Genomic DNA, 25,112 nt, shown 5'->3' with positions numbered 1-25,112 from the left:
GTGGAAGATTAATATTCTCATATATAGTTGTAATAATCATAAAATAATTTGAGTTGAAAAATAATGTCGATCTTTAACTTCAATAAAGAATAAAAATTCAAGTAGGCTTCGTGTAAAATCACGACCACCTAGATAAGGTTATATAGGAGGTCGTGGTAAAATACGGGAAAAACCGGGACACTTTTGCCAAAAAGTCGGGACGACCGAAAAAACAGAAAATACCGAGACTGTCCCGGGAAATACGGGACGTATGGTCACCTTAGACAAATATGTTTCAAAGGGGAAAAAAACAAATTTTTCCTAAGATAAAGAAAGAAAAATAATTCCGAAAATGAATTACTTTTTAAAAGGAAGATAAAAGGGCGAACATAGGAGGATGCTTAAAATGATATCAAAAAGGATGACGTAAAATAACTCTATTTGGTTAGGGTTACCAGATGTCCTCCCTTAGGAGACGTCTTTTTTTATGTCATTTCAAGCGTTCTCTTGCATTACAGAAAGTTCACCCTTTCGTGCTCTTTTTTAGGTTTCCGGCATTATTTTATTTTTTATACTTGCATTTTTTTTCACTCTAAAACATCTTTCTCTTCACTGACATGAGTGTGTTTGTGTGTGTACATTTTTGCACCCCAACAAATTTTTGCACGCTTTGACCAATCGCCGGCCAAATTACCAGAGTACAAAAACCCAAGTTACCTCCAAGAGAGAAGAATGCTATTCTAACAGACCATAACATTGCCCAGCTGCTTCAGGATAATAATAAGAAAAATGGAAAAGACAATCTGTCTCCGGATGAACGAAACCGCAATATCCCTTTTAGAAGTGCCAATGTTTACTCACCAACAACAAATGCAGTGTACTGAAGTCGGGAGGGAGGGCATGTTACTTCTTCCATTTAGAAATAAAGAAAAAGGGATTTAAACAACACTCAATGCTGATTGCTGTGGAAAAAATCGTCTTTTCCAAAAAAAGCAACTCTCCCAAGGAAAAAACAACCCTGACGGTAGAACTTAACAAGACTATGGAAGCTTTCAGAAATGTAACAAAAGACCAGGTTCTTTGCTAAGGAAACCTTTTGCCATGCTCCAGGCAAGGCAATAAAACTGATCAGACAGTGAGAACAATGCATTTTTGGCAGAGGGATCACTGTGTGTTTGATCTTTTTTTTTTTTTTTGCTTTTTCTAGTGGTTCTGTTTCAGTTGGGAAAAGCTATTGTGACAGCGGTTTTTAAAATTCTGCATAGTGGCGCCATCTGTGGTGGAAATCAGAAAAACCGACGTCACAAATGGTGCAAAGGCAGTCATCCTTTTTTGTTTTTTGAACTGGTAACCTTACAATTGGGAATAACGTTGTTTTCACAGTCATAGTGCTGCCATCTATTGATGTAAAAAGTAAATAATAACAATATGGGGGAAATAATCTCCCCCCCCCCCGATGAGATTAAACCAAAAAAAAAAAAAAAATACTGACACATTTACAACATTCATAATTTGAATAGAAATTACTTTTTTCATAATTCCACCAAACAATTATTATCCTAAGTACGGAATCAGCAGCCGGTCACAGCCGACCATAACTATGTTTTTAAAAAATTTTCGTTTTGTCGTGTTATTGTAATAAGTGCAGCTTGTTATCATTTCATTCATGATTTATTTGCATTAATTTGTTTTCCTCAGTAGTTTGTGATCATCTATAGATAGTAAATTATTATTATCATTATTTGCCATGTCAGTCTCTCGCGAGAAAATAATTGAAACGAAACAATGGTTGAGCTCTCGGCACGCTGTTGTTCCCTTGGAGTGGGTCGAAGCCTGCGTCTCGTTTCTAGTTCAAGAGTACAAAGTGAGCTTAACTACGTGCACCTTGATTTATTCATACTTATAATGACCTTTTTTTATGGAGTTCATTTCATTCATGAAACAAATAGATTTATCGATTCCTCGTATTTGGCAATATCATGATAGTGGCGGCTCGTGGTCGGATATTCTGGGGGTGGGGCGAAGCCGCAGATTTAGAAATATGTAGCAACAGCCATCTATCGGTGAAAATATGTGGTCAAGTATTTAGAATTAGTAAAGTATTGCACTGCACTGAAAACTTATTTTTGCCTATCAAATTATTTGCCTAATCGATATCTTGACAATGGCGAGAATCATCATTTAAGTTTAACAGTTGCCATCGGCAGGGACGGGCATGCCCTCCCAAAAGTTTGGGTCTGACAGGACAAGGACAGTTACCATAATTTTTTTGTTTTTTCATGTTATAAATTCACTATAGAAAGGACCTGTGAAAAGTCTGGCTTTGGAGCTCGCCGAAAATCCCCGTCTAGGGGCCCTGCTGAAGGATGTCGGGAGCATGGGGAGGGGCTTAAGTATTTTTCAGCCCTTTAAAACTAGGTTTATTGATCCCACAGTGTCCATGAACACCTTGGTGCATGCTAGGTTTACATTGGCACCCGAGAATGGCTATCGAACTATTATTTTGGGATTATTAAAAAAAAAATTGACAATAAATTTGCACAATAGTGCCTGTTGTCCAGCAAAAGAATTGCAAATGTACCTGCCCCTAGGTGCCCAAAGGTCGAGGGGCTATCATTGTAGAGATAAGTTTGTCTACCAGGGCTGCAACTAGATACACTTTCATCCGGACAATCATGTATTGTGCTTACCAGGGGCGTCAGAAATGTTTGGTGCTCTTCTTGATCTTTATATAAGAAATTTTGACTTCTGAATTGATTCAGGGTGCTCAGACCCATGCCATAAATTACTGTGGGTGCCCCAGCATAACCGGCCTCAACGCCACTGTCCCCAGGTTACTTCTTTTGGTCATTCATATGCAAGGATATTGGAATATATCCATGGGTTGAGCCTTTACATGATTTTTTTCTGAATCTTTTTTGGGGTTTCCGAGACCCATGTCACAAATCATCATGGGTGCTTGTGCCTACCCTGTGTAATTTTGAATATTTTTAAAAGAATTTAGTGTCCTCTGGTCCAGCGCCAGGGCACTAGACGCATCACACGCACCCTTCTGGGTGGGGATGGGATCAGTCAGAACCCTAGACCAGAGTGTTCGATGTCTGCATTTTAGATCTTTGATTTCTGAATTTTAAATGTACGATGCCTGCATTTTAGATCTTGGACAATATTTTAAGCTGTTGCTTTGTTATATCAAAATGTAAATTAAAGTCATTTTATAGTCAAAATGTAATCAAATCATTTTTAATCCCGTTTTGCCACCTGCTGTGGCCGCACCTGCTCAAGTCCAGCCCTGGTCATCGACAATGGATTTTTGCAAATTGTGAAAATTCATACTCTTCTTTCAATATTATATTCTAATTTAAAAGGTATATTTCATGCTAATGATAAAATTATATATATATTGATTTATTTATTTTAATTCAAGTATATTCTAATTTAAAAGATGCAACAGATTTAAAAGATAGAAGCTAGATGGCAGCATCTAGGGTGCAGTTTTCGACACAGCCAAAATGAGCATAATAACCTGTGCTAACCATCCCCTTTCTCTTGTGTTTCCAACCACTTTGGGGGTATCTCTCTCATATCAGTGCACAACGGAAACCGTCCAAAGAGGGAAGAAGAATACACAGCTCTCTCCATGGAAAGCCGTGCCTGACCTTGACCATGTGATCTATATTTTACGAGAGACTTTTTTTTAAATCTGTGCTTCCGAAAATATTTAGTTTCCAATTTATCAAATTCATTTAAAAAAGGAAAAGAAGTTAAATAGTAGGTTGGTATAGAATACAACAATAGTTGAAGAATTGAATTAATGACTTGAAATCTTCGAGGGGAACGTCCATATTTTTTGCTCCTCCTTCAGGAGTTGCCCCGATGATAGTTATGTGGACAAAAGACTATTAAATTTCTGTAATGCAGCAGATGCTCATTGTAACGGACTAATAGGTGCTAAAAGTTGTCCACTTTAATGTCCATTAAATCTTATAGGGGTGCAATGCAACAAGGCTTACATCAATGAAAGTATAGCAGTTAGCTATAGAAAATGTTTATTATATATTAAATAAATGAAGTAGCATCTAGTGTCAAAACATTTTATGTCAAACGTGGCCAAAGAGGGACCAAAAAATGGCCAAAGAGTGATTATTTGGTGTCTAAACTGGCCAAAAAGGGAGGCATTTAGTGACAAAACTGGCCAAAAAAGGGAGGCAAAAAAGTGACTATTTAGTGTGTAAAATGGTAATTTTTTAGGATCAGTGTGGCGATTTTGTGTCAAAAGTTACCTAGAAATCCTTTAATCATTGTAATATAGGATAAAAAAAAATCGTTGTAATTATGGCATAAAAATTAGTGATTTTGTAACAAATGTCATTTAAAAGTGACCATTTTATAACGAAAAATAGGGGTACGTGCCAGGGAAGCAGCCTATTTATTACAACTTACTTCCCCTCCCCCCTAAATTTGTTTCTGTAAAAAAAATGAATGACATACGAATAAAATTGCATCGTGCAATATATAAATTTTCAAGTGTTAAATGAAAAAATTTATTAAATGCAAACAAATTTTTGATGGAATGGGCTTAACCGTTTTGGAAATTTCCTGGCAGGAAAAAAAATTTATGCCTGTGTGTTGGAGGGGGCAAGTAATCTTTGATTGTCATAGCTGATGGTACAGTAAAAATAAACACCTTTTTGTCATCAATTTTTTTTAACTGTTCATTGTAAGTGACGACCATTATAATAGGGTCTGTTATAATGAAGTTCTGCTGCATTTACTTGGATACTTTGACCAGGCCCCCCCCCCCTATATTTCAATTCTGTAATGCTATAAAATGTGTTCTTAAATGAGGTTTTATTCTGCGTTTCAGGATCCATTTATGCCTCTACAGATGTTGAAAAATCATGTCTATCAGCAGTGGTTAGTTGCAGATTTCTCTGAAATTGGTGTTTCAACTTTGCCACTTAATCTGCCGACGTGCCAAAAAATGTCTCTGACTGGAGTCTATGCTTTACAAGTATGTGTTTTGAAATATTATGCCAGTTACTTTGATTGCAATTAAAAAAAAAAAAATCTTGATTCCTATGTACAAGATGACATTTACAAAGCATGAAAGACTACATATACCAAGCACAGATGAAGTTCAGAAAGAAAATTCACATGCCCTCTGAGGAGAATTAAACCACCAACCTCTGACAGTCGGTGTCAGTTCTCCACCATTAATCTACAGAGGACTACCGCTGCTTAATTGTACCTGCACATTTCACACATTCCTCTGCAGAATTTCTAACAAATCGGCACATGCTGGAGTGTGTGTTCTGAGTTTGTGTGTGCTGTTAACGTATTTATCTTGTCAGAGGTTACAGAGAACTGGCATTTTCTTCTCTTAAAACATATGTGTATGCTAAATGGGACTGCGCCTGGGCAACCTCAGTTATTAAGAGGTATTAGCTCTTGATGACTAACCCTCTGATGAACCCTCAGTAAAATTGCTCATATGGCCGATGTATCCTATCTTTGGTACTTTGTATGAACATATTCATATATGGAGTCATGGGCGGAGATACGGAGGGGGGGGGGGAAATGAGGGGGCATTGCCTCCCCAGCGTCAAAGGGGGAGTCGACTGATCTTATGTATATATGTATATACGAATTGACATCATCATCATCTTGCCCCCCCCCCCAGACTTCCAAGTCTATCTTCGCCTGTGCTTGGTGGGTCTAATCTTCCAGAAATGTGAGAAAATGACTAAAGAAAGGGGAAAAGCAGGTTAAATCTATTGTTCTATCACTTCGGTCCCCCGTCCCCAAAATGCCCCTCTGAACAAAATTTCTGGTTGTGGGCCTGGGCCCTATTGATTAATGAGCTTTTCCAACTCTTTTTTTATTCGCATAATGCATATCAGCTTGAGAAACAATAGCTGGGGCCTATTTTGAATTGTTTTGCGGCAATATTAGATTATATGCTGCTTGGCCAACACAGAATTCGCAAACTCTGATGGTTTGCTGGATTGCCTTCAAATTCATTAATTTTTGTTAAAGGCAATCCAGGCACAATGGATGGGTATTTAAGTACCCATTCATTGAGCATTAATTTTATGCAAGACATGCAGAAAACCAAATGTTGTGTGAAGATGCTGATTTTTGGTAAAGATGTTAATTTTTTTGGGAAGAAAAATCCATCTCTGCCTCTACTGGGACTTGAATCAAGGCCCCTCGTATACCGAACGAGTGCTCTATCCACTAAGCTATAGAGGAGATAGAAAATTTCTTCCTTAGAGTGCTTATATGCTGAATAGGACTTTGTAATATACTGGCCATGTCAGACTGTCCATTGCATGGTCCCATTTAGCATTTAAAAATAGAAGAAATTTTCTATCTCCTCTGTGGCTTAGTGGTTAGAGCTCTCGTCTGGCATATGAAGAGTCCAGGTAGAGGCAGAAATAAAGTTTTCTTCCCAAAACAAATTGAACATCTTTCCAAAAAATCAGCATCTTCACACAACATCCGGTTTTCTATATATCTTTCATAAACAAGCGGAGAATGACATTTTGTCATAAATAAATTTTATGTAGTCACACTTTTGAAGTGATAATTTTGTAACCATATTTGCATAAGTATTCTGTCAAATTCTTTATCATATCGATGAATAGTCAAATGACTCCTCTCTCACAAATTTCATAGACTCCCAATTATATTCAGTTGGGGACTTTTGATTAGGTTAATAGCAATCCAAGTGCTCGAATAATTACTTTTGCTCTTCCAACCAATTAGTCACTGTTTGAGATTGTATTTTGTCATTGCCATTCTGGCAATAGCATCGCCTTCAGAAAAGAAAATGTCCATTGAAGGTAAATATGGTATTTAAATATGCTGAAATACTAGAATAAGCATAGTTAAATTACTAGTCCAGAATAACAAACAACCTCCTGATCACAACACTTTTTTCTGAGACTTGCCCAGTAGTTACAGTAAAATGTATTACAGTTTTTTCTTTCTTTTTTGGCTGGGCAATGTATTATGTACTTCCAGGATATCTCAAAAAACTCAATTGTCTGTGACACTAGGACAAGACTGGATGGCTGGTAATAAATGTCTAGACTACTGATAAATAGATTTTCCAGATCATCCTTTTTATTTATTTTTAGATATGACATTTAATTGATGACTCTATCATCTAAGTGAAAACATTTTATCTTTTTTTTATCAGGTCAATGGGATCAGAGATGTTGGTAGACCTGCATATGCACAACTTCGTCAACTGGAAGGGATGACCAATGCAGATGCAGAAGTATCTGCTGCGCCCAAAGCTGCTGTACCTGAGGTATTGATTTTTGATCAGTTCTCTTTCACCAGAAACTTGATTAGAAGTATAGTCAATCTGCTTTAGATGAAGCTCCATGATTTTTCCAACAAATATTCACAGTTATATTAGAAACACGACTATATTGGAAGTTCTGAGTTATTTTTGTGTGTGTGTGCGTGCACACACACACGTTTTCAGAATAATATTTAGCATACCGTACAGGCCTAATTAAAAAATAAAAATAATGCTTTGATTGTTTTGTTATCAAAACAATCCTTTGACCCTTCTGATTAGAATTCCTTACTCTATGTAATAAAAAATTTGTATATTTAAAAAAAATTTTCTTCGTAAAAAATTTTAGTGAAATGTTCATATTTTTAGTTCATTGCTGGAAAGTATTTCTCATAATGAATAGTCACTCAGTTGTAACAACATCAGAGAGAATTCATGAGAGAATTTTTTGTTGTTATAACCAAGGTGTTATTACAATGGAGGTTGATGGTTTCAAGACTTTTTTCGAAGAAAAATACAATCGGATGCAATCAAATATACTGTGCTTGAAGTTATTTCATTATGATTAGAGTGACTAACTTTTGGGGTGACTCAATTTTTGATTGAGGAAAATGTGGGAAATTAAGGAGGAGTTATAAATATGGGACATCACACCAATTCTATCTAAAAAGTTTGGCAATTTTTAGCAAAATTTGCCAGATATTGCACATAAATTACCCTTTGTGAGAAATAATGTGATACAACAAGCGTGCATTGTTTTAAAATGTATTTCTCAGGGAAAAAAATTTAACGTGGATATGTCACATGAATATTTAGTTGTATTCATTATAACATTTTATAAATTACGAAAATTATCTTCATCTTAGATTTGAGTAAAAATTAAAAGTAAGCTTCATTGAAACAATGAGGAAAGCAGTACAATTTTTAAAGGAAAAAGTAAGAAATGGCAAAATAAGCGGGAAAATATAGTAATGTCCCTGGTCATATATGGGGTGATTATAAAAAAACTATCCCGACATATGGGCCCCTAACTGTCATACCATTCACATAAACTGAATGAAATTTTGGCATAAGGTATTTTGAGGTATGCGCTCAAGAATGATATGGAAAACAACAGTGTCACTCTAACAGTTACGGTTACAGTGAGAAAATTTTGAAAATATCAAATGGCAACACCAAGTTTTTTGTATTGGAATGCGATCTCCATACTGAAAAACACTAAATAGCGTTGGAATGGCACCTGTAGCACGAAAATCCCCGGAGCTAGGCAAGGAAAAAGTAAAAAGGACTTTGCCGTGCACCAGAGCATTAATGTTTGTTTCATTCGTCACACCGTTTCTTCGGCTGAGATCCCTGGATGATTAGTCCTCCTTCCACATGAGGAAGGAGGACCATCCTCCTTCCTCATGTGGAAAATTTGTGAAACACAATAAAATGCTTTATTTTATGCTGCTTCTCTGTCCTTATTGGTTGTCCTCACTTTTAGCCTATCTACCACCAGTGATTTTCATGCTACAGTTGCCGTTCGAACGCTATTTAGGGTTTTTCACAATGGAGATCACATTCCAATACAAAAAAACTTGGTGTTGCCATTTGATATTTTCGAAATTTTCACACTGTAACTGTAACTGTTAGAGTGACACTGTTGTTTTCCATATCATTCTTGAGCGCATACATCAAAATACCTTATGCCAAAATTTCATTCAGTTTCTGTGAATGGTATGATAGTTAGGGGCCCATATGTCGGGATAGTTTTTTTATAATCACCCTGTATATGCCAATGACAAACAATATAATAAATCTATTTTTCAAGAACAATATCTTGAAACAACAATCTTTTTATTTGAGCAGTAGATGAACATTTCCTTAATATGATGAGCTGTGATTCTGAGAATTTCTTGAGAAAACGATATATGAAAATGAAGCAAACCGGACAAAAAATGTATCATATCCAAGAATGTGGTGTTTTCATTGATATTATAAGCAAGGTTCCCTAATATTATTCTATGAAAATTAATCCAGAAAACCAATTATTGACATAACAGGTGTTGTTGTAACAGAGTTTGACAAAATTTTTATGGAATGATTGCACTTTGTTAGATAGAGACTCAACTGTAGGTATATTTATAAGCATTAGCAATACATTCAATGCACCTTCCAATCAATGACGAAAAAAATTGAAAATTATTCAAAATTAAATAGAGTAGTAATATTTTGAAGAGATGGTATTTTTTTGACCTGAAATATACTGATAAATTGAATTTTCTGGATGTTATGCCGAAACTGATATTTGGAAAGAAAAATTATTTGTCTTGATTGTATTGGTTAGTGCACTTGCCCGGTATGCAAGGGGACTTGGGTTCGATTCCCGGAGGAGGCAAATCACTTTTCTTTCAAATATCAGTTTCTGCATAACATCCAGAAAATTCAATTTCTCTGTAGTAATATTTTGTTTGGAATTTCTTTTTTTAGAAAAATGTAGTACAAACTCTTTGTATTTTGATTATAATAATTTCAGTGGGAAGCCAAACCAACACGAATGCTGATGTTGAATCTCACAGATGGTGTAAGTTGTGTTCAAGGCATGGAGTACAAACCCATAACGTCACTTTCGCCTAATCTTCCCCCTGGGATCAAAGTACGTTATAATTCAAGTTCACATATGATTCAATTTGTTTTCAAACTCCTTATATGATTTTTTTTAACACCAAAATTCAGAATGTGATCCACTCATGATGCATTTCTGGATTTGGTGTTTTAAATTTGTATCTTTATATTTCTTATATTTTCTTATGTTTTTATTTTGATCTGTATAAAAGTTTATTTTAACGTTATACATAAATATAAACAAAAAACTAATACTAAGGTGCCAAACGACAACTTTTTAGGCCTTTCGAACAATTAATTTTTTATGGAGTAATCATTGATGTAAGAAACAAGTGTGCAAAACTTGGAGTGAATTGAATGAAATTTGGTTCCCAAGTTCATTTTGAATATCAGTTTGTTACAAAAACAAACATAATGGAAACTTAGAAATAAAGCTATTATTTCCTGTAGACAGTCATGATTTTTTGGTTATAAAAGTTTAAATTAAAAAATAATTAGCACAGATTTTATTGAAATTCATTTAAAAACATTTTATGCAAATTCACTATTTTTTTTAATTAAAAAAAAAGTTATTTTCATGATTTGAACACCACATCCTGTATCCTCTTAAATGCTTCTAAGTTAAGCAAGTCTTTGGCAGTTGAAACAACTCAAAGTTGCTGAGAAAAAATAAAAGTAAACTATCGGAGACGATAAAAGTATATTTATTATTGTTATATGATACTTCTCAGGGATTTTGGCTTCAGCTAGTATAGCTATTGCAAGTACTTCAGAGCTTGGAAAACTATAGTAATTTTATCTACTAGCACATCTTATGGTAGTTATGATTGAGTTCATAATTACTACCAAGTTAAGTAACACTATACATTTTTAAAATGCATTTAAAAAAAGACCCTATGTTGTCAGAGCCTGCGTTCTTTCATTGCAAGACTCTTAGCATCAAACTAAACCGTCTGGGCCAAAGCTTTGATCTGGGCATTCTATGAGCTTATCTTTCCTATCTGCATGTATCAGACACATAAGTGTGCTGACAAAATCACAAACGGATCAGACACCTATGAACTCCACTGGGTTTTGTCAATCCCAGCTTAGTATACTAAAGTTTGGGTTGATTATCTTCCTTAGCTGTTCAAATCCCACTGTTGCTGCAGTGGTGGTCAGCTAAAGTTGATTTCCTGTGGTTCCCGACTTCAAGGCACAAATGCGAGTCGATCTCCCCAATGAAAAGTCTCGCCACAGAAAGCAACAGGCCTACAACAATACAATTATTCAATCATTACACTTCACTCATTGTTAAAAAAACTGGTGGCAGATGGCAGCACTACACATAACAAGCATTACACAGAAACAAATTTCACTTCAGGTTTCACTACACAACATGCACATTGCAACATGTGCCAATTCATTAGAGGTTCGGCATTGGAATATGGATGAGGTACATGTATGGTTTAGTAGTATCTTCCTTAGCCAAGGTATCATTGTATTTTTATTTATTTTTTAATTAAATGTAGAATATTTACATTATTCATTCATTTTATGATTAGAGGTTCAGATCAATGCAATTTTTTTTCTCTTTTCCTCAGGTACTTGTCAAAGGTCCTGTGGAATGTCGGTTAGGCCTCTTGCTCTTAACTGCGAATAACATAGAAATCCTTGGAGGGGAAGTAGACAAATATCAAAGCATATATTCTAGAGAAGAAATGCTTAGGGATGCACTGTATGTATGCATGTCTAAATGCATATGTTATGATTTTTACTGATAATTTGGATTTAGTTGTAGTTAATAAATGATGAAATTGAGGAAGAAATTTTTTAAGAAATAAAGTTTCTCAAATAGCTTCAATTTTAAAACTTCTTAATTGAAGTTTTCTTCCTGTAAAATAGGTCTTTGTTACATTATTGTAAGTTGAAAATACATAAAGCTTATGTCATACAAATCTCTTCTAATATATAGTAAGATCTCAATTATCCAAGGTGCTTTTCTAATTATGGGTTTTGGAAAAGTAGAGGCAGTAAAATGGTACAAAATGCTTTATGCTAAAACAAATTAATTCAACTACAACCTCAGCACATAGCAAGAGCTTTGCATGTTAATATGAAAGTACAGTGGAACTTCAGTTAACAAGCTTAATTTGTTCTGCCAAGGTGCTCGTTATACAAATCGCTCGTTATTTGAATTAAACTTCCACATAGGAAATAATGGAAATTTCGATAATTCATTTCCACAATTATTCATTCAAGTGAAAGTGACTGATAAAAACATCATTCACTCAATAATGCAAGATAATAACAATATAATAAATAATACAATAATATATCTCAAAAACAATAATGCCATAAATAAACATACAGTACAATAATATTTACAAATTAACTAACTTTAAACAACCACAAACAAGAAGATTTCTTTTTAGGATGGCTTGCATTCTGCACTCACCATCTGTAAACTTAACTTATTCTTTTTTGAGACTTTAAAAAGGAACTCTATCTATGGCACTTAGTTTTGCCCTATTTTTTGGTGGTTTTTTGGAAATGGGAAATCGCACTATCGTTGGACAGATTTATTGCTTGTACTGTTACAACTTTATTTGAGGTGATTCTCTTCTTCAGTTTTGCACAGATTATTACATTCTGCTCATCTCTTTATCTCATTTGAAGTGACAGACTCCTCGTTTATCTCTTTGCCTTCCTCAGATGAGATCCTGTGCATAAGCTCTAGCTGTTGCGCACACTGGAAATCCATCAGTTTGTCTGTAGATATGATCATGTTCCTCCACTAGTTGTTGAATGTCAGACTCATGTACCTCTAGTCCCATCGTCTTGCTCAATGACACAATCTCTTCAGAAATAGTGGTTCTTGTTCATGAGCTAACCCTGAAGTCAAGTTCAATAATGCAATCAGCCCACAGTTTTCTCCCAGAAGAATTTAAGAAAAATTCAAGCGCACATATGCGTGGTTAAAATCCTACATCTAGTTTCGTATCGTAAACAGTCATATTCGTACAGGTGTTTATTTTTCGAGTTGAGCACGCTGACTGAACACTGTAGGGGAGAATATTACCCATAATTTCACAGCACGTGTGTGGACGAAAGCAAAAAATCATCAGCTTAGTTGTGATAACAGCTTAGTTGTGTGTTCCTTAGTTGTGAAAGTGAATGAACGAAGTGCAAAACTTTCGCTCGTAATTCGAATCATCGCTCATTAATTGAATCAACATTTTTGCTCATTATGTGAATTGCTCATTAACGAAAGTTCCACTATGCTGCAATTTAAATTGTTTTTTGTGAAAATTGATCTTTTAGTGTATGTATGTATGTATGTATGTTTTTACTGTATGTATATTTATATACTTGAAACTGTGACTGACTTCTTGTTATTCTTTTTAGACAAGTAAATTCTGCTCAAGATGAACGACCAAGAGCCTCAACTAACTCAGTTGGTCAACAACAACATTTCTTACAAAACAACAGCAATGATATCAACAACCGCAGTTTATTTCCAGAAATGCCTTATAATCGTCATGTGGCTCGTGAAAGTATAGAAACTATTGCTGCTCGCCCTAATTGTTCCAGTGTACCCAAAATACCTGATAATTTTGATGACGATGATGATTTCATGCAGGATCTTGATTACAATGTGCTGGATGAAATAGAGCGAGTAAATAGTCAGCAGGTAAAAAAATACATGATTGCAATGTTACACAATCAAACCCCTCTTAACGGACCCAATTAGAAAGTTATTGCCTTATCTCTCCTGATGCCAACAAAAAAACATGTTTCTTAGTGCAATATTCACTGAGCCAAAAAACAGAGAAGAGTTGGGAAAAAACAGCACCAAATTTGGGTAAAACTGTTTTCCCGCATTTATTGCTGTTATTTTCCCAACTTTCCTCCGAGACAGGGCACTAACTTCAGTGGGTTTTTGTTTTTGGGCACACAGAAACTGTATGAAAAGTTAATTTTTTATTTTGTTTTAACAACTATATAGCCCCTTGCATACATGACCCTGTGTGCAATTACCTATGCATCCTGTATATCAATATATACATGTATCAAATATCAGAGATGCCATAGTCATACCGGTTTAGCTGATGAAAGGTTACACAATATTTACAATTATGAAGTTAACCCATTCAACGGTTTTTGAAATTTTCCTGCCCCACATTATAACTGTCACAGTAGAAATATCACTAAACTTTCTAGAAATTGCCACCTATTTTCAAGAAGAATATTTTTTTTCCGATTGCGAGCTGATAAATGCTTTCTCTCCAGCGAAAAATAATAATAAAACAAGAAAGGGAAAAACTATACAGTTTTTGTTATTTATGCTGTAGGCACAATTGTATATAACCTGGAAGGAAAAGGAATAACATCTTTTCTTTCCCCCTTCTGTTATCTGACTCCACCCACTGGCAGTTGATTGGCGGGACGGGGCTGGGGGGCATGTTATCAGGAGAAGAAAACTTACATCTGTAGGCTCGGGGTTGCCATTTTGAGAGAGTTTTAGGAACCTGAGATATCTTTGGATTGCCTACTGTAAGGGTTAAGGGATGTAAAGCTGACTTGGAAAATCAGACAGTATGTATAACAATGGATGGATGGACAAACATTTGGTGTAGTTCATTCCAAATAGTGAAATAAGTTAGGAGTAGACGTTAAAACTTGTATTAAAACAAGTTTTTCTAATGAAGCAAATGAACAGTTATTGAGAGGGTAAAATTATTCAATACTGCTGTGAGATATCTATTTAAGAAATATAAGTTTATTTTCCCTTTTTCGTAATAAAATGTCCTGATATACTATATCCCTAGTATATTATTATCTTTCGTTTGCAAATACTTTTTAAATAGCTTTTATTTTTGTAAGTTAAAATTTCTTTAATCCTTTCCGGCACGCTACCCTTTAAAGTTGGAATTTCACAAAGAAAATTTGTATGCAGTCTATTCAGGCCTAGAGAAGTATGCAGGTATAATTTTGTAAAGATTGTACTTACCGTTTTAATTTTGTGGGTGTGCCCAACCTTGAATTCGGGACTTGATTTTAGGCAAGCTTTGAATGTAAAAAGTTAAAACTTATACAGAATAAATAGATTAGTGTACAGCCAACAAAATAATATAGAAATTTTTTTCCCAGAAATCTTTTTTATATCCAAAAAAATAAATAAAATATCTCTGAAATTTGAAAAATAAGGGTTTTCAAAAAATAAACACAGACCAGAAGTATGTATCGGCTTGTGTGGTGCTGTTGTCTAGTGTCAATAAAGAAGGTTCAAAGTAATCCCTAAACTAATTTCCATTAAATATATCATTTATTTTCAGTGTTTGAAAAAGGAATTTTTAGGTGTGCCCAGACTGGATACACTGAGTCGTAAAGGGTTAAAGAAAATATAGATTAATGAATAGTGTGTTCATAATATATATATTTTATATATTTTGTTTAAAAAATCATTAAAATAAAAAACTGATTGAAATCAAATAAATCAAAGATTTCAATTTTTAAAGTGGCTAATCTTTCTGAGGATGGTGTTACTTTCCGCTATTCATATGAAGGTTTTCGACAGCTGGCTGGTGCGAAGGTACAGTTTCTCTCTTTCTTAAATTCATCTTCGCATCAGCTAGCTGGTGAAAACCTTCCTGCCTAATCTTTCTTGTGTCAAATGAGTTTCCGGTCATATTTTTCATTCTCATTCGTAGAATATTTACCCAAAATTTAGACCTTTTTCTTACTTCTAACTTGAATTACTTGCAAGTCGAGGCATGCCCAAAGTCATTTTCATATACAGTGAAAAACCTTTACATATAACCATATACAAAACTCATATAACAATGTTACTCTGTGGTCCAATGTACTTTTCTTAGTGTTAATATATTCTCTCTGTTACGGTAACTCTTATAATGAAATATTTCTCCTGTTTCTTCAGTATCTCTATATAGGCCAGTGGTTCTCAACTGGTGCTCCGTTGGTCCTTGAGGCTCTGTGTAAACTTCCTAGGGGCTTTGCAGCAGCTCGAGAAAAATACAAAAAACAATAAATTCGGAAAAAAATAATTATAAGTATTTTTGAATTATAATAATAAATCAGTAACTTTGATGGAATAAATTACAAATAGGCCTACAGGGCTACTCCATAGAAATTATGTACCACAAGGAGCTCCGCGAGTCAAAAAAGGTTGAGAACTGCTGGTATAGGTGTTTTGCTATATGTATATAGTTTTCCTATCAGCATTTTTCCCCTATAAAAATACCTGTCAAGTCTTATCCTCTCCCTATTGTAATTTCAAATTCAATGAAACTACTGTAATTTTTCAGAGTTCACCAAATGTAAGTGAAGTCCAAAAACGCAGGTTGAATTCACATTGTTCACCGCATCTGCAACAGTCTCAAGATATGAATTCTCAAGTCAAAAGTAGTTCTGATGAGGGTTTAAGCAATGAATTTAGCAATAAAAGTTCCTCTTGTAAGGGTATGCTGTATTTATATTATTTTTAAATATATACTGCTGACTTGTTTTATTATTAAATCTTTATTCATGCACACAATAAGAGTAGTAACAGGGTTCGTACGATGCTTAAAAACTCCTTAAAAAGTGATTAATTTTCATTTCCTTTTTAATGGCCTTTAAAATCCTTCCAGCTGTTTCTAAAAAAAGTCATGATTTTTCCCTCACACTGGAATATTTCCTGCTAAGGTTGATGAGTAGTACTTAATGCTGAAAGAAGGTCCCTGAAAAAAAGAAGGAAAAAGAAAACACACAAAGCAGGGGAGGGGGGGAGGAGAAATTTTTTTATAGGGATTTCAAGGCCACCATGTAGTGGGTGGGAACAGCTCTGCCAACGACCAGCACAGCTGAGATAAGGACACCTGATTGGCTGGACTACAGTGGCCACACCTGCTTCTGATATGCTGAGAAAAATGGGAAAAGAAGATTGTTGTACTGTCGAAAAAATTTACAATGAAATTGAAGGGTGTGAAATGAAGTTAGCTAAGTTCTAACTATCATTCCTGTCTGATGAGAAAGTGATGCTACTACCAGTGGTGGGTCCAAAATTAACATCTAAACTCTGCACCAAAATTGACATCTTGCTCCTGTAGTGTATTTTTGTATTTTTCAGCGTCAAATAGTGCCAGACTTTCCGAAAAGGGCACAAAAAAGTTTTCTTTTCGTGTGCCACGAAACGATTCTTTCCCAGAGAGCGTGTTTTATTCCTTCGTACTTTAGCACCACCCCTTCCTCCCATCTTCCATAGTCGCACTTAGAATTATCCGAGAAAATAATTTTGAAGAGTAATTTCACTCCTCTCCAAAATTTTAGGGAGAATTTAAAAAAGAAAGAAAAATTTTTTTGTTAATATTATTATTAAATTTTAATTTTTTTAATCGGTATTTTATTTTATGAAAAAACCCCGCAAAATTTTGAAAGTATTTTCAGTCCTCTACAAAATTTGGAGGATTGAAATTAAATTTAGATGCGTATTGGATTTTCCCAGCAAGTTTCCGCTCTCGATTTTGTCCCCGAAAATCGGATTGTGGTAACCGCAGCTCCTTATTCAAATTATCGGCCTCTCATCACGAAACCCCGATCATATCCTTGATCGTGCAGCTGAAGATAGTTTACTCTAGTCCATTGTTTCTCAACCACTGACTGCGGTTTCCGTTTTCAAAAAAAGAAAAGAAAAAAAGTCACCACTGCACAGCAGAAATTGCTATGGTAGATCGTCATTGCTTCAAATCCCGATGTTTCAGGGAAAAAAAATTCATTTCATGGATAAAAGAGCTAGTCCGCTGAATTATGAAAGCTAATTTGTAAATTTCACCAAATAGCAAGTGTTAAGTCTCTGAGACATAAATACTTTAAAAGAACAAAATAATGTATATGCATTGAGCGCTCTTTGCAAATACTGGCAAGCACCACTGTATTTGTAATCATCAGGTTCAAGATGCCTGCTTCAAAGGATCATTTGGTATCATAGGCAATAACTATTCTTAAATGGTAACGGCAGATATTAGGCATGCAGTATGTAAACATTTAAAAATCATTAACTCTGATTCCATGAAATACTATAATTTATAAATACATTATTTGTTGTTGAATTCACTTTAAGTGAACTGATTTTTTTAATGAGTTCTCTTTTTTTAGATGTCATCACAACTTTGGAAACTCTTCCCAAAGTAGAATACATAAAGAAAGAATTCACAGTAACTATAAAAGTAATTTTCATTTTATACAATTGCTTCATTATATTTTTGATCAGGTTTTTTCCTCCTTGCAGAGTTTAATTTTTTCCAACAAATATTAGTTGTTTTGACGCTAATAAAAAAAGCAAAAATGCTCCATCAAGATGCATACTATTGTATGCGCAATCTTAGTCTATAGCCATTAACCACTGTTATCGCCAGCTACTATTTCCAGCTGCTAATAAACTGTGCATGCGCCTGGTAATCAATCAATCCTCTTAAGGGATTCGTAATGACTTGGTTTATGCCGGAAAGTATTTTATGTGTATGAGTGTGTCCCTAACATATTTATAACTATTTTAGGTGTGTTTGTTATGTGTCCAAAGGGCTATTACTAAACCCATGCATGTACTTTGTCGATATTCCCCTGCAGTACTTCTAATGAACTGGTAAAATTAGTGTTCAAAGTGCTGCTATCTAACTTCTAAGTTTGTTTCTATGACTGAAAAATCATTAAGAACTTAGTAGAGGAGCACAACTAATGTCTTGACCACCTGGCAATACTACTACTGAACCAGACATGCACCTCGTCCATATTCCTCTGTGGAACTTCTAGTGAATTGGTACATGTTAGAATGTGTGTGTATGCGTAGTGAACCTGACGTGAAGTTTGTTTCTGTGTAATGCTTGTTATGTGTAGCGTGCTGCCATCTGAAATCAATTTTTTTCTAACTATGGGTGAAGTGTAATGATTGAATAATTGTGTTGTTGTAGGCCTGTTGCTCTCTGTGGTGAGACTCACCTAGCAATACTGTGCACTGACAAGTAATCAGCAAAACAAATTGGTTTTTCCAGGAAACATATTTTTTGTATTTTTTATGTAAAGGTGAACTTGGAAAGAAAAGTCATCTGGTCTCCGCGAGGACTCAAATCCAGGCCCTATTGAAATCTGGGCAAGCATGTTATCATCTACACCAGTGTTTCCTCAACTGCCTGGTGCCTGACATCAATTATACTGGGCCACGAGTGATTGGCCATTTCATTTGTCGTCATTCATTTTCCATTGGTCGTGTGTTTAACCAGGCCTTCTACTCACAGAAATGAATGAAACCAGACCGTGGGCTGTGGGCTTACAAAGGTTGATTTGGTCCACTGGAGACATTATGAAAAAATCATAAGTATTTGCCTGAGAACCCTATGTGTTAAAAGTGTAATGCATTATGCAGGAAATAAAAGTCAATAGAATTTTTTTTCCAGTATGATTGTTGAATTGTTTTCTTCTAGAATCTAGTTAAAATTTTTTGATTATTGATGCAGTTTATATATTTCGTAAAATTTTCAATTTCCTTGATTGTGTATTTTACTTGTATCAGGGTTCGGTGAACAAAGTTTTATCTAGGTTAGAGTGCAAAGCCACAGATGGGTGGCATTTAATTGCAAGAGTGAATGATGAAACATCACATATTGATGTTAAGTTTGATGATAAGGTAAGAGACTTAATGCTTGAATCGATTTTTGTAATAGAGACAGTAAAATCAAGATTTATACAACTCAATTTTTTTGTTAATTAACTAGATTTCCGCATTTCTACAGTAAAATCGGCAATTTAACACTGATTTCTATGGAGATCATCCTTTGCCTGACCCTCAAAGTGATGCTGATGATGATTATGACGTCTATTCAAAAAGCCTCATTACTGGGAGTATTGAAAAAGTAGCAAACCATTATAAAGGCATAAACTATTATAAATATACTGGCTGTGTTAAAGAAGTGACAAACCATTGTAAAGGCATATACACGTCTGAAACGCATTGCTTGGGAACCACGGTAACGAAAGTAAACATTCCAAAAATGATTGTTGAGGCCCGTAAACCATTGTTGCCCAACGGTTTTTTTGTCCATTTCAGGCATTTGCCCTGTTCTGACAAACTTTTAAAGTAGACTATCATTCAAGTCAGGTCCCATTTGGTAGGCTATATATGCAAAATTTGGTGACAATCAATCAAAAATTGTAGATTTGTATAGAGAACATAGACAGACACGCAAAAAATCAATTTTATATATTATATAGATGCATAGTCAATTTTGTGGGAATACTATGAAAATGATTTTTCCTTCTTCCATTTTGACTTCCATGGCTTACAGATATTTTTTTTTTTTTTAATCTGCATCTCAGATTTTTGAAATTTATTTTCATGTTTCTCCTTGTACATATTTCGCTTTTTCCAGGTGTATATAATATATGGTGTATATTATAACCACTAGGTTTATAACCATGTGGCCTAAATAAAATTTCACAATTTCTTCCAGGTATTGGAAAAATTTGTTGGTGTATCTGCTAAAAATATGATGGTACGTGTTGAATATTTACATCTATATATGAATAATATATGATTTGAATTTAGTGTCGTTTAAACATTTTTTATTAAATTGCCACAAGATGTAGGCTGGGATTATGAGCAGTTCGGAAGGACAGTAAAACTTTCATAGCTCAAAGTGCTTCCAGAAATTAATACTACCATATTCCCCCGGCATTAGCTGGCATGGTGTAAAAATTGGGGGATGCCAGCTTTTTGATTGTTTGAGTTTTCTGGTCCATAACAGTGAGGTTCTGTGAGGATCATTTGATAGATTAAGAAGACTGATAATGCTTATTTATCTATATTAAAAGGCAAACAACTTTGCAAATCAGAATATGATAGTTTTTACTGCAGCAAACATGTTTTGTCCAAGAATTTTATAATGGTACTGAAAATCAAGCATTTACTTATTGCTTTTACCTAATTATTGCTAGCCCAATACAAAATGTAGATACTGTGTTTTGCATGTTCAGAGATGAAATATTTTGTCACTTTCCTGCAACATTATCATGCTTTGCAGTGCAATTCTTTAATTTTTCGCTCTGCTTCTTCAAATCTTGAACATGATCCAAAAAAAAAAAAATCTTTATAGTCTACTTATTTTTCCATTTTGCTCATCTAATCTATGACAATGAATATGCTTAATCCGGCATTTGTAATGAACTAAAATTTATGGTAGCAAAAGCAAACATGAAATTCAGCTCATCTCAATATAGTTTGTAAAACACAAAGGATCCTAAAATGTAAAGAAAAGACAAGCTTAAAATCAGCTGTGCTTCGGTGAGCCCTTGGAGCTTTGTGTACACTTACACACTTCCTAGGAGCTCTGTGGCCGCTCGAGGAAAATAAAATAAATCATGAAATTTTATAAATACAGTAGAACTTGGTTAATTCAAATTTTGGATAATTTGATCTTTTACTAGCTCCCCTTGACTTGTTTCTATCTAATTTAATATTAAAATTTCTTGTTTAATTTGAAAATTTTTCAAATTTTATGTATAATTAGAAGTTGAAGGGAAGAAAATCATGATTTTTGTATGAGCAAATTTAGTTTGGAAAAATTCTACAAAAATCCAGACTTTGCTTTTTTCTTGATCAAGTTGTTGAACAACAAATTTTTAAAGACTAATAAAACTTTGAAAATTTTTCTTTTCCACTTTTTTTAATGATAATTTAGTGCCCATTTTAGCATTGTTCAGCTAGAGTGTATCGAGACTGCGTACCACTTAATACTGATTATACTTTTCAACCTACGTATTAAGATGTAACATATTCAATATCTGAATCTTTGTGTCATCATTAAGAATATGGAAAAAAGTATCAGAAAGTTCATATTATATAATACATTAATAAAAGTATGTTTTCTTGATAGCATAAGAATGATTAGCAAAATTTGAGAAACAGTTTCATAGCTGATGAGAAAATTTTAATGAACGATAATTGTTATCTTATGTGATTGTTGAAGGTTGAGTTGCAATTTGTAGTCAGAGTTTAAATATCCAGGATAGGGTTATTGGATAATTTGAACTTTTTTCCACTGACTTTGGATTTCGAATTAACCAAGTTCAAATATAAACAGTAAAAGAGGATTACAAGGTTCCACTGTAGAAATTCTGTGCCAAAAAGGGACTCACAAGTCAAAAAAGGTTGAAAACTGCTTCAATAGACTAATTTTTATGGTGAAAACTATTTCATTGCTTTTCTTCTGTAACTGCACCATCAGATAAATCTGAAAGAGAAAACTTTTATAATTTTTCTGAATTCACTAATTCTAATTTGAAAGTTTCTTTCTCTGGCAATTAAATTGTTTTGTAGTGCATTCTTGTCCATATAGATGGTACACCTTCCCCCCCCCCCCCACACACACACACACACACACACTTCTTGTGAATGATTGTAAAAAAGTCTGTTTGACTTATACTACTGATATGTAAATTGTAAACATGTCTTTCTTCTCGTTACACTACTTTCCCAATATCTATTGATAAATTGTTAAGTTTTTAATGTGTTTTAACTTGTGACTGCAAGCATTGGATTAGTTTAATTGAATGATTAAATTTTTTCTTAGTTTTAACTTTTGTTCTTTACATTACTGTTTACAGGCTATGCAGACTGAATCTCGAAATAATGAAAAAATTAAAGAACAGATATCAAAAGTAAGCCTGCTCATTCTTTAACAATTAAACTAGAATATGCAGTGGGACTTGCTTATAATGAGCCAGTTTTTAGCAAGGGTCTGCATTTAATGAACAAATTATGCATTTGTTTCGGTAAAATGCTGTTTATATGACGATTTTGTTGCTTTGAGCAAGCAGGTTTACACTGTAGGTCAGATTTAACGAGCGATTTGAAAGGGAAACTCGAAAAAATAAGCACAAAAATTGGGAGAATGAAAAGTAAACAAAGAACTGTGTTTCTTTTATTTCTCTCATAATGAAGATGACTTGACGTGAGATAAATGTCAATCAAATGATTCGATTAAAGGCTGATCACTCCATAAGGTTTGTTATCAATGTGCAGGGGTAGTAAAGCTTTGCCTGCACATTGATAGGGAGGAATGAGAATAAGAGAAACTGAGACCAATCAGAATTTTAAAAAATAATGTCTGGCTTGGATCAGCCATTTTTCTTTTAAATTCTTATTTGCCAATCCAAGTCGGATTGATCATCAACAACAACTGTTGATGTGGTTTGTTATGTTGAAAACTTCAGGAGATGATGTCACAAGTACTGTCATATATTGCTTTTATAATGCAATATCTAGACACGTATAGGCTCTGTCCTCACCTTGACATCACTCTTGATGACAGATGCAGAAACTCAGATGTGAGATGCAGAAGCTTGTTGGGTGGTTGAAATGTTGAGAAAAAAATCATTGTGTTATTTGGAGCTGAATAATATGAAACTAAATGAAGGATGTGGCAGCAAAAGCCTTACACATTCTTTAAATTTTATAATGTTTGTAAGCTGTAATTACTATGTTATAACGACCCCCCGCCTCCCATGTACAAGATTAAATATAGGAAATTAGAAAGTACTTTTTTTCACTTGAATAGATCAGTTTGTATGTTCATTTATTTATTTGCTTTATTATTATTGAATTCTTTTATTATTTTTAATGTTTCAGGCCATAACTGGTTTCAAGAAAAAATTGCAGCAGCTTAACTGTCTTATGAAAGTAAAGTTCTCTCCTAGTGAAAAGCCCTGTGTTATTGAATGCCTAGAAGAATGATTTAATGTCCAACTTTAAATTCTATTTTAGTTATGAAGAAAATATTTATATATTTTTTTATTATGTTTGATATTTTTCTATGTCAATCTTGTGTGTTATTACAGTAAGAACTCTGTACAAGTTTAAACACTTATAAGGTCAGCTTGCTGAAAGTCTTTGCTCTATAAAAGGCATGTTGGTCTTGTTACCAAGTCAATCCACTTGTGAAGTCTTTTTTTATAATATCTATTGACCACTGCTCCCAAAAAATTTCAGACACAAACCACTGTTAGTTGTTGCCCTTTTAAAACTGATGCTGATATAAAGTTTCAATACAATTCTATTATTTATTTCTTCAAAGGAAAGTTTAACACACATAGGCAGACATCATTGTATAGCCAGAATAATTTTTAATAATTTAATTGACTGAGTGTAACCTCTTTGAAATATTGCTATATACTAGTATGAACTACATTTATTTTGTAAAATGTTTTAAATGATTCACTACATTTTTGTTTGCATTGTGTGAAAAATTGTGCATCATGTATTATTCTCAAATTAATCCTGAAATTGGTATTTTTGAAACAATCAAAACATCACAACAACTGAACAATTGCAGTTTGCAGTTCATGGACAGTTCTCTGGACTTATGTGGAGTTGACTGCAAGTTCAAGTCCCAGAATAATGTGTTTGATTTTGAATTAAATTTAAATAGGGCCAACTTTTTTCTTTGAAATCAGTGGAAATTATTGTTGTGATTTAAAACTATTTACACTATTTAAAATATCCACAATCACTTCAATGAAAAAATTCATTTCATGTAAGATAATTAAAAATTGATAAAAAAAATAATAATTCAGAAAGTTTCACAGTTCTAGTTTTAGTTATAATTAGTTTTGGGATTTGCCATCTAAACAATTAGTGATTGGTTATTCTAGTTGAAATTCTTTTTTCGACTAATATAACTATGTCTGTCAGTTATAAAAGTTGATTTGAATCAATGTATCTAAAAGTAATCAGTTAATTGTTTGTGTAAAGTTGTATATGATAAAGACATGAAATAAATGAGAGAGAGATGAGTTTTGGTGCTGTCAAGAATTCAACTTGTGTGTCTTAATTGGAAGAGGTCTAAAAACATTGAAATCAAGGTTGAATAAAAACAATTAATTCATTGAACTATGTATGGCATTCATTAAGAATTTTTGATTGCCAAATATTTTATTAAATTGAGCTCATTTCAGTTCATGTGTGTTAAAGATAACATGATTTTTTTTTTTAATTTCACCTAGAGAGGCACCAACATAAAGAAAACATTGAAGTATGGGCAGAGATACGGGGGAGGGGGCCAGCGCCATTGGCAGAGCTGACTGATATAATGTATATTCATATATATGAATTGACATCATCATGCTCCTTCTAGGCTTTCAAATCTATCTCCACCTATGGATTGAGGGGGCAGAAACTTAC

General features: G+C 34.1%; 1 protein-coding gene across 2 annotated transcripts; it reads left to right on the top strand.

Annotated features, from left to right (window-relative positions):
* Window positions 1-1,570: 1,570 nt before the first annotated feature.
* LOC149083078 (recQ-mediated genome instability protein 1-like) lies at window positions 1,571-24,743 on the top strand. Of its 2 annotated transcripts, none has more exons than XM_089236213.1 (12): window positions 1,571-1,843; window positions 4,847-4,993; window positions 7,187-7,300; window positions 9,813-9,932; window positions 11,485-11,618; window positions 13,289-13,574; window positions 16,210-16,357; window positions 18,038-18,108; window positions 19,449-19,562; window positions 20,386-20,427; window positions 22,538-22,591; window positions 23,562-24,743. In XM_089236213.1, exons 1-12 carry the CDS (start codon window positions 1,727-1,729, stop codon window positions 23,664-23,666), a joined length of 1,452 nt encoding a protein of 483 aa, XP_089092339.1. In that variant the 5' UTR covers window positions 1,571-1,726; the 3' UTR covers window positions 23,667-24,743. The 2 variants fall into 2 exon arrangements, with proteins under 2 accessions (XP_089092339.1, XP_089092338.1); XM_089236212.1 differs by having other exon boundaries at window positions 1,580-1,843; window positions 16,210-16,363.
* The last annotated feature ends 369 nt before the right edge of the window (window positions 24,744-25,112 follow it).

Source organism: Pholcus phalangioides, unplaced genomic scaffold, assembly GCF_987345545.1.
Source record: "Pholcus phalangioides strain wild (caught in Gottingen) unplaced genomic scaffold, Ppha-v1.0 ptg000009l_1, whole genome shotgun sequence".
NCBI lineage: Eukaryota > Metazoa > Arthropoda > Arachnida > Araneae > Pholcidae > Pholcus > Pholcus phalangioides.
Note: the sequence above shows the minus strand (reverse complement) of the source record. Positions and strands in the feature narration are given on the sequence as shown.

Excerpts from the sequence above, each read along its gene's own strand:
- LOC149083078 (XM_089236212.1), top strand. The coding sequence starts at position 1,727 with ATGTCAGTCTCTCGCGAGAAAATAATTGAAACGAAACAATGGTTGAGC. Across the intron at positions 7,301-9,812 it reads CCAAAGCTGCTGTACCTGAG|TGGGAAGCCAAACCAACACG; the intron begins GTATTGATTTTT and ends TAATAATTTCAG. Across the intron at positions 18,109-19,448 it reads AATTCACAGTAACTATAAAA|GGTTCGGTGAACAAAGTTTT; the intron begins GTAATTTTCATT and ends TACTTGTATCAG.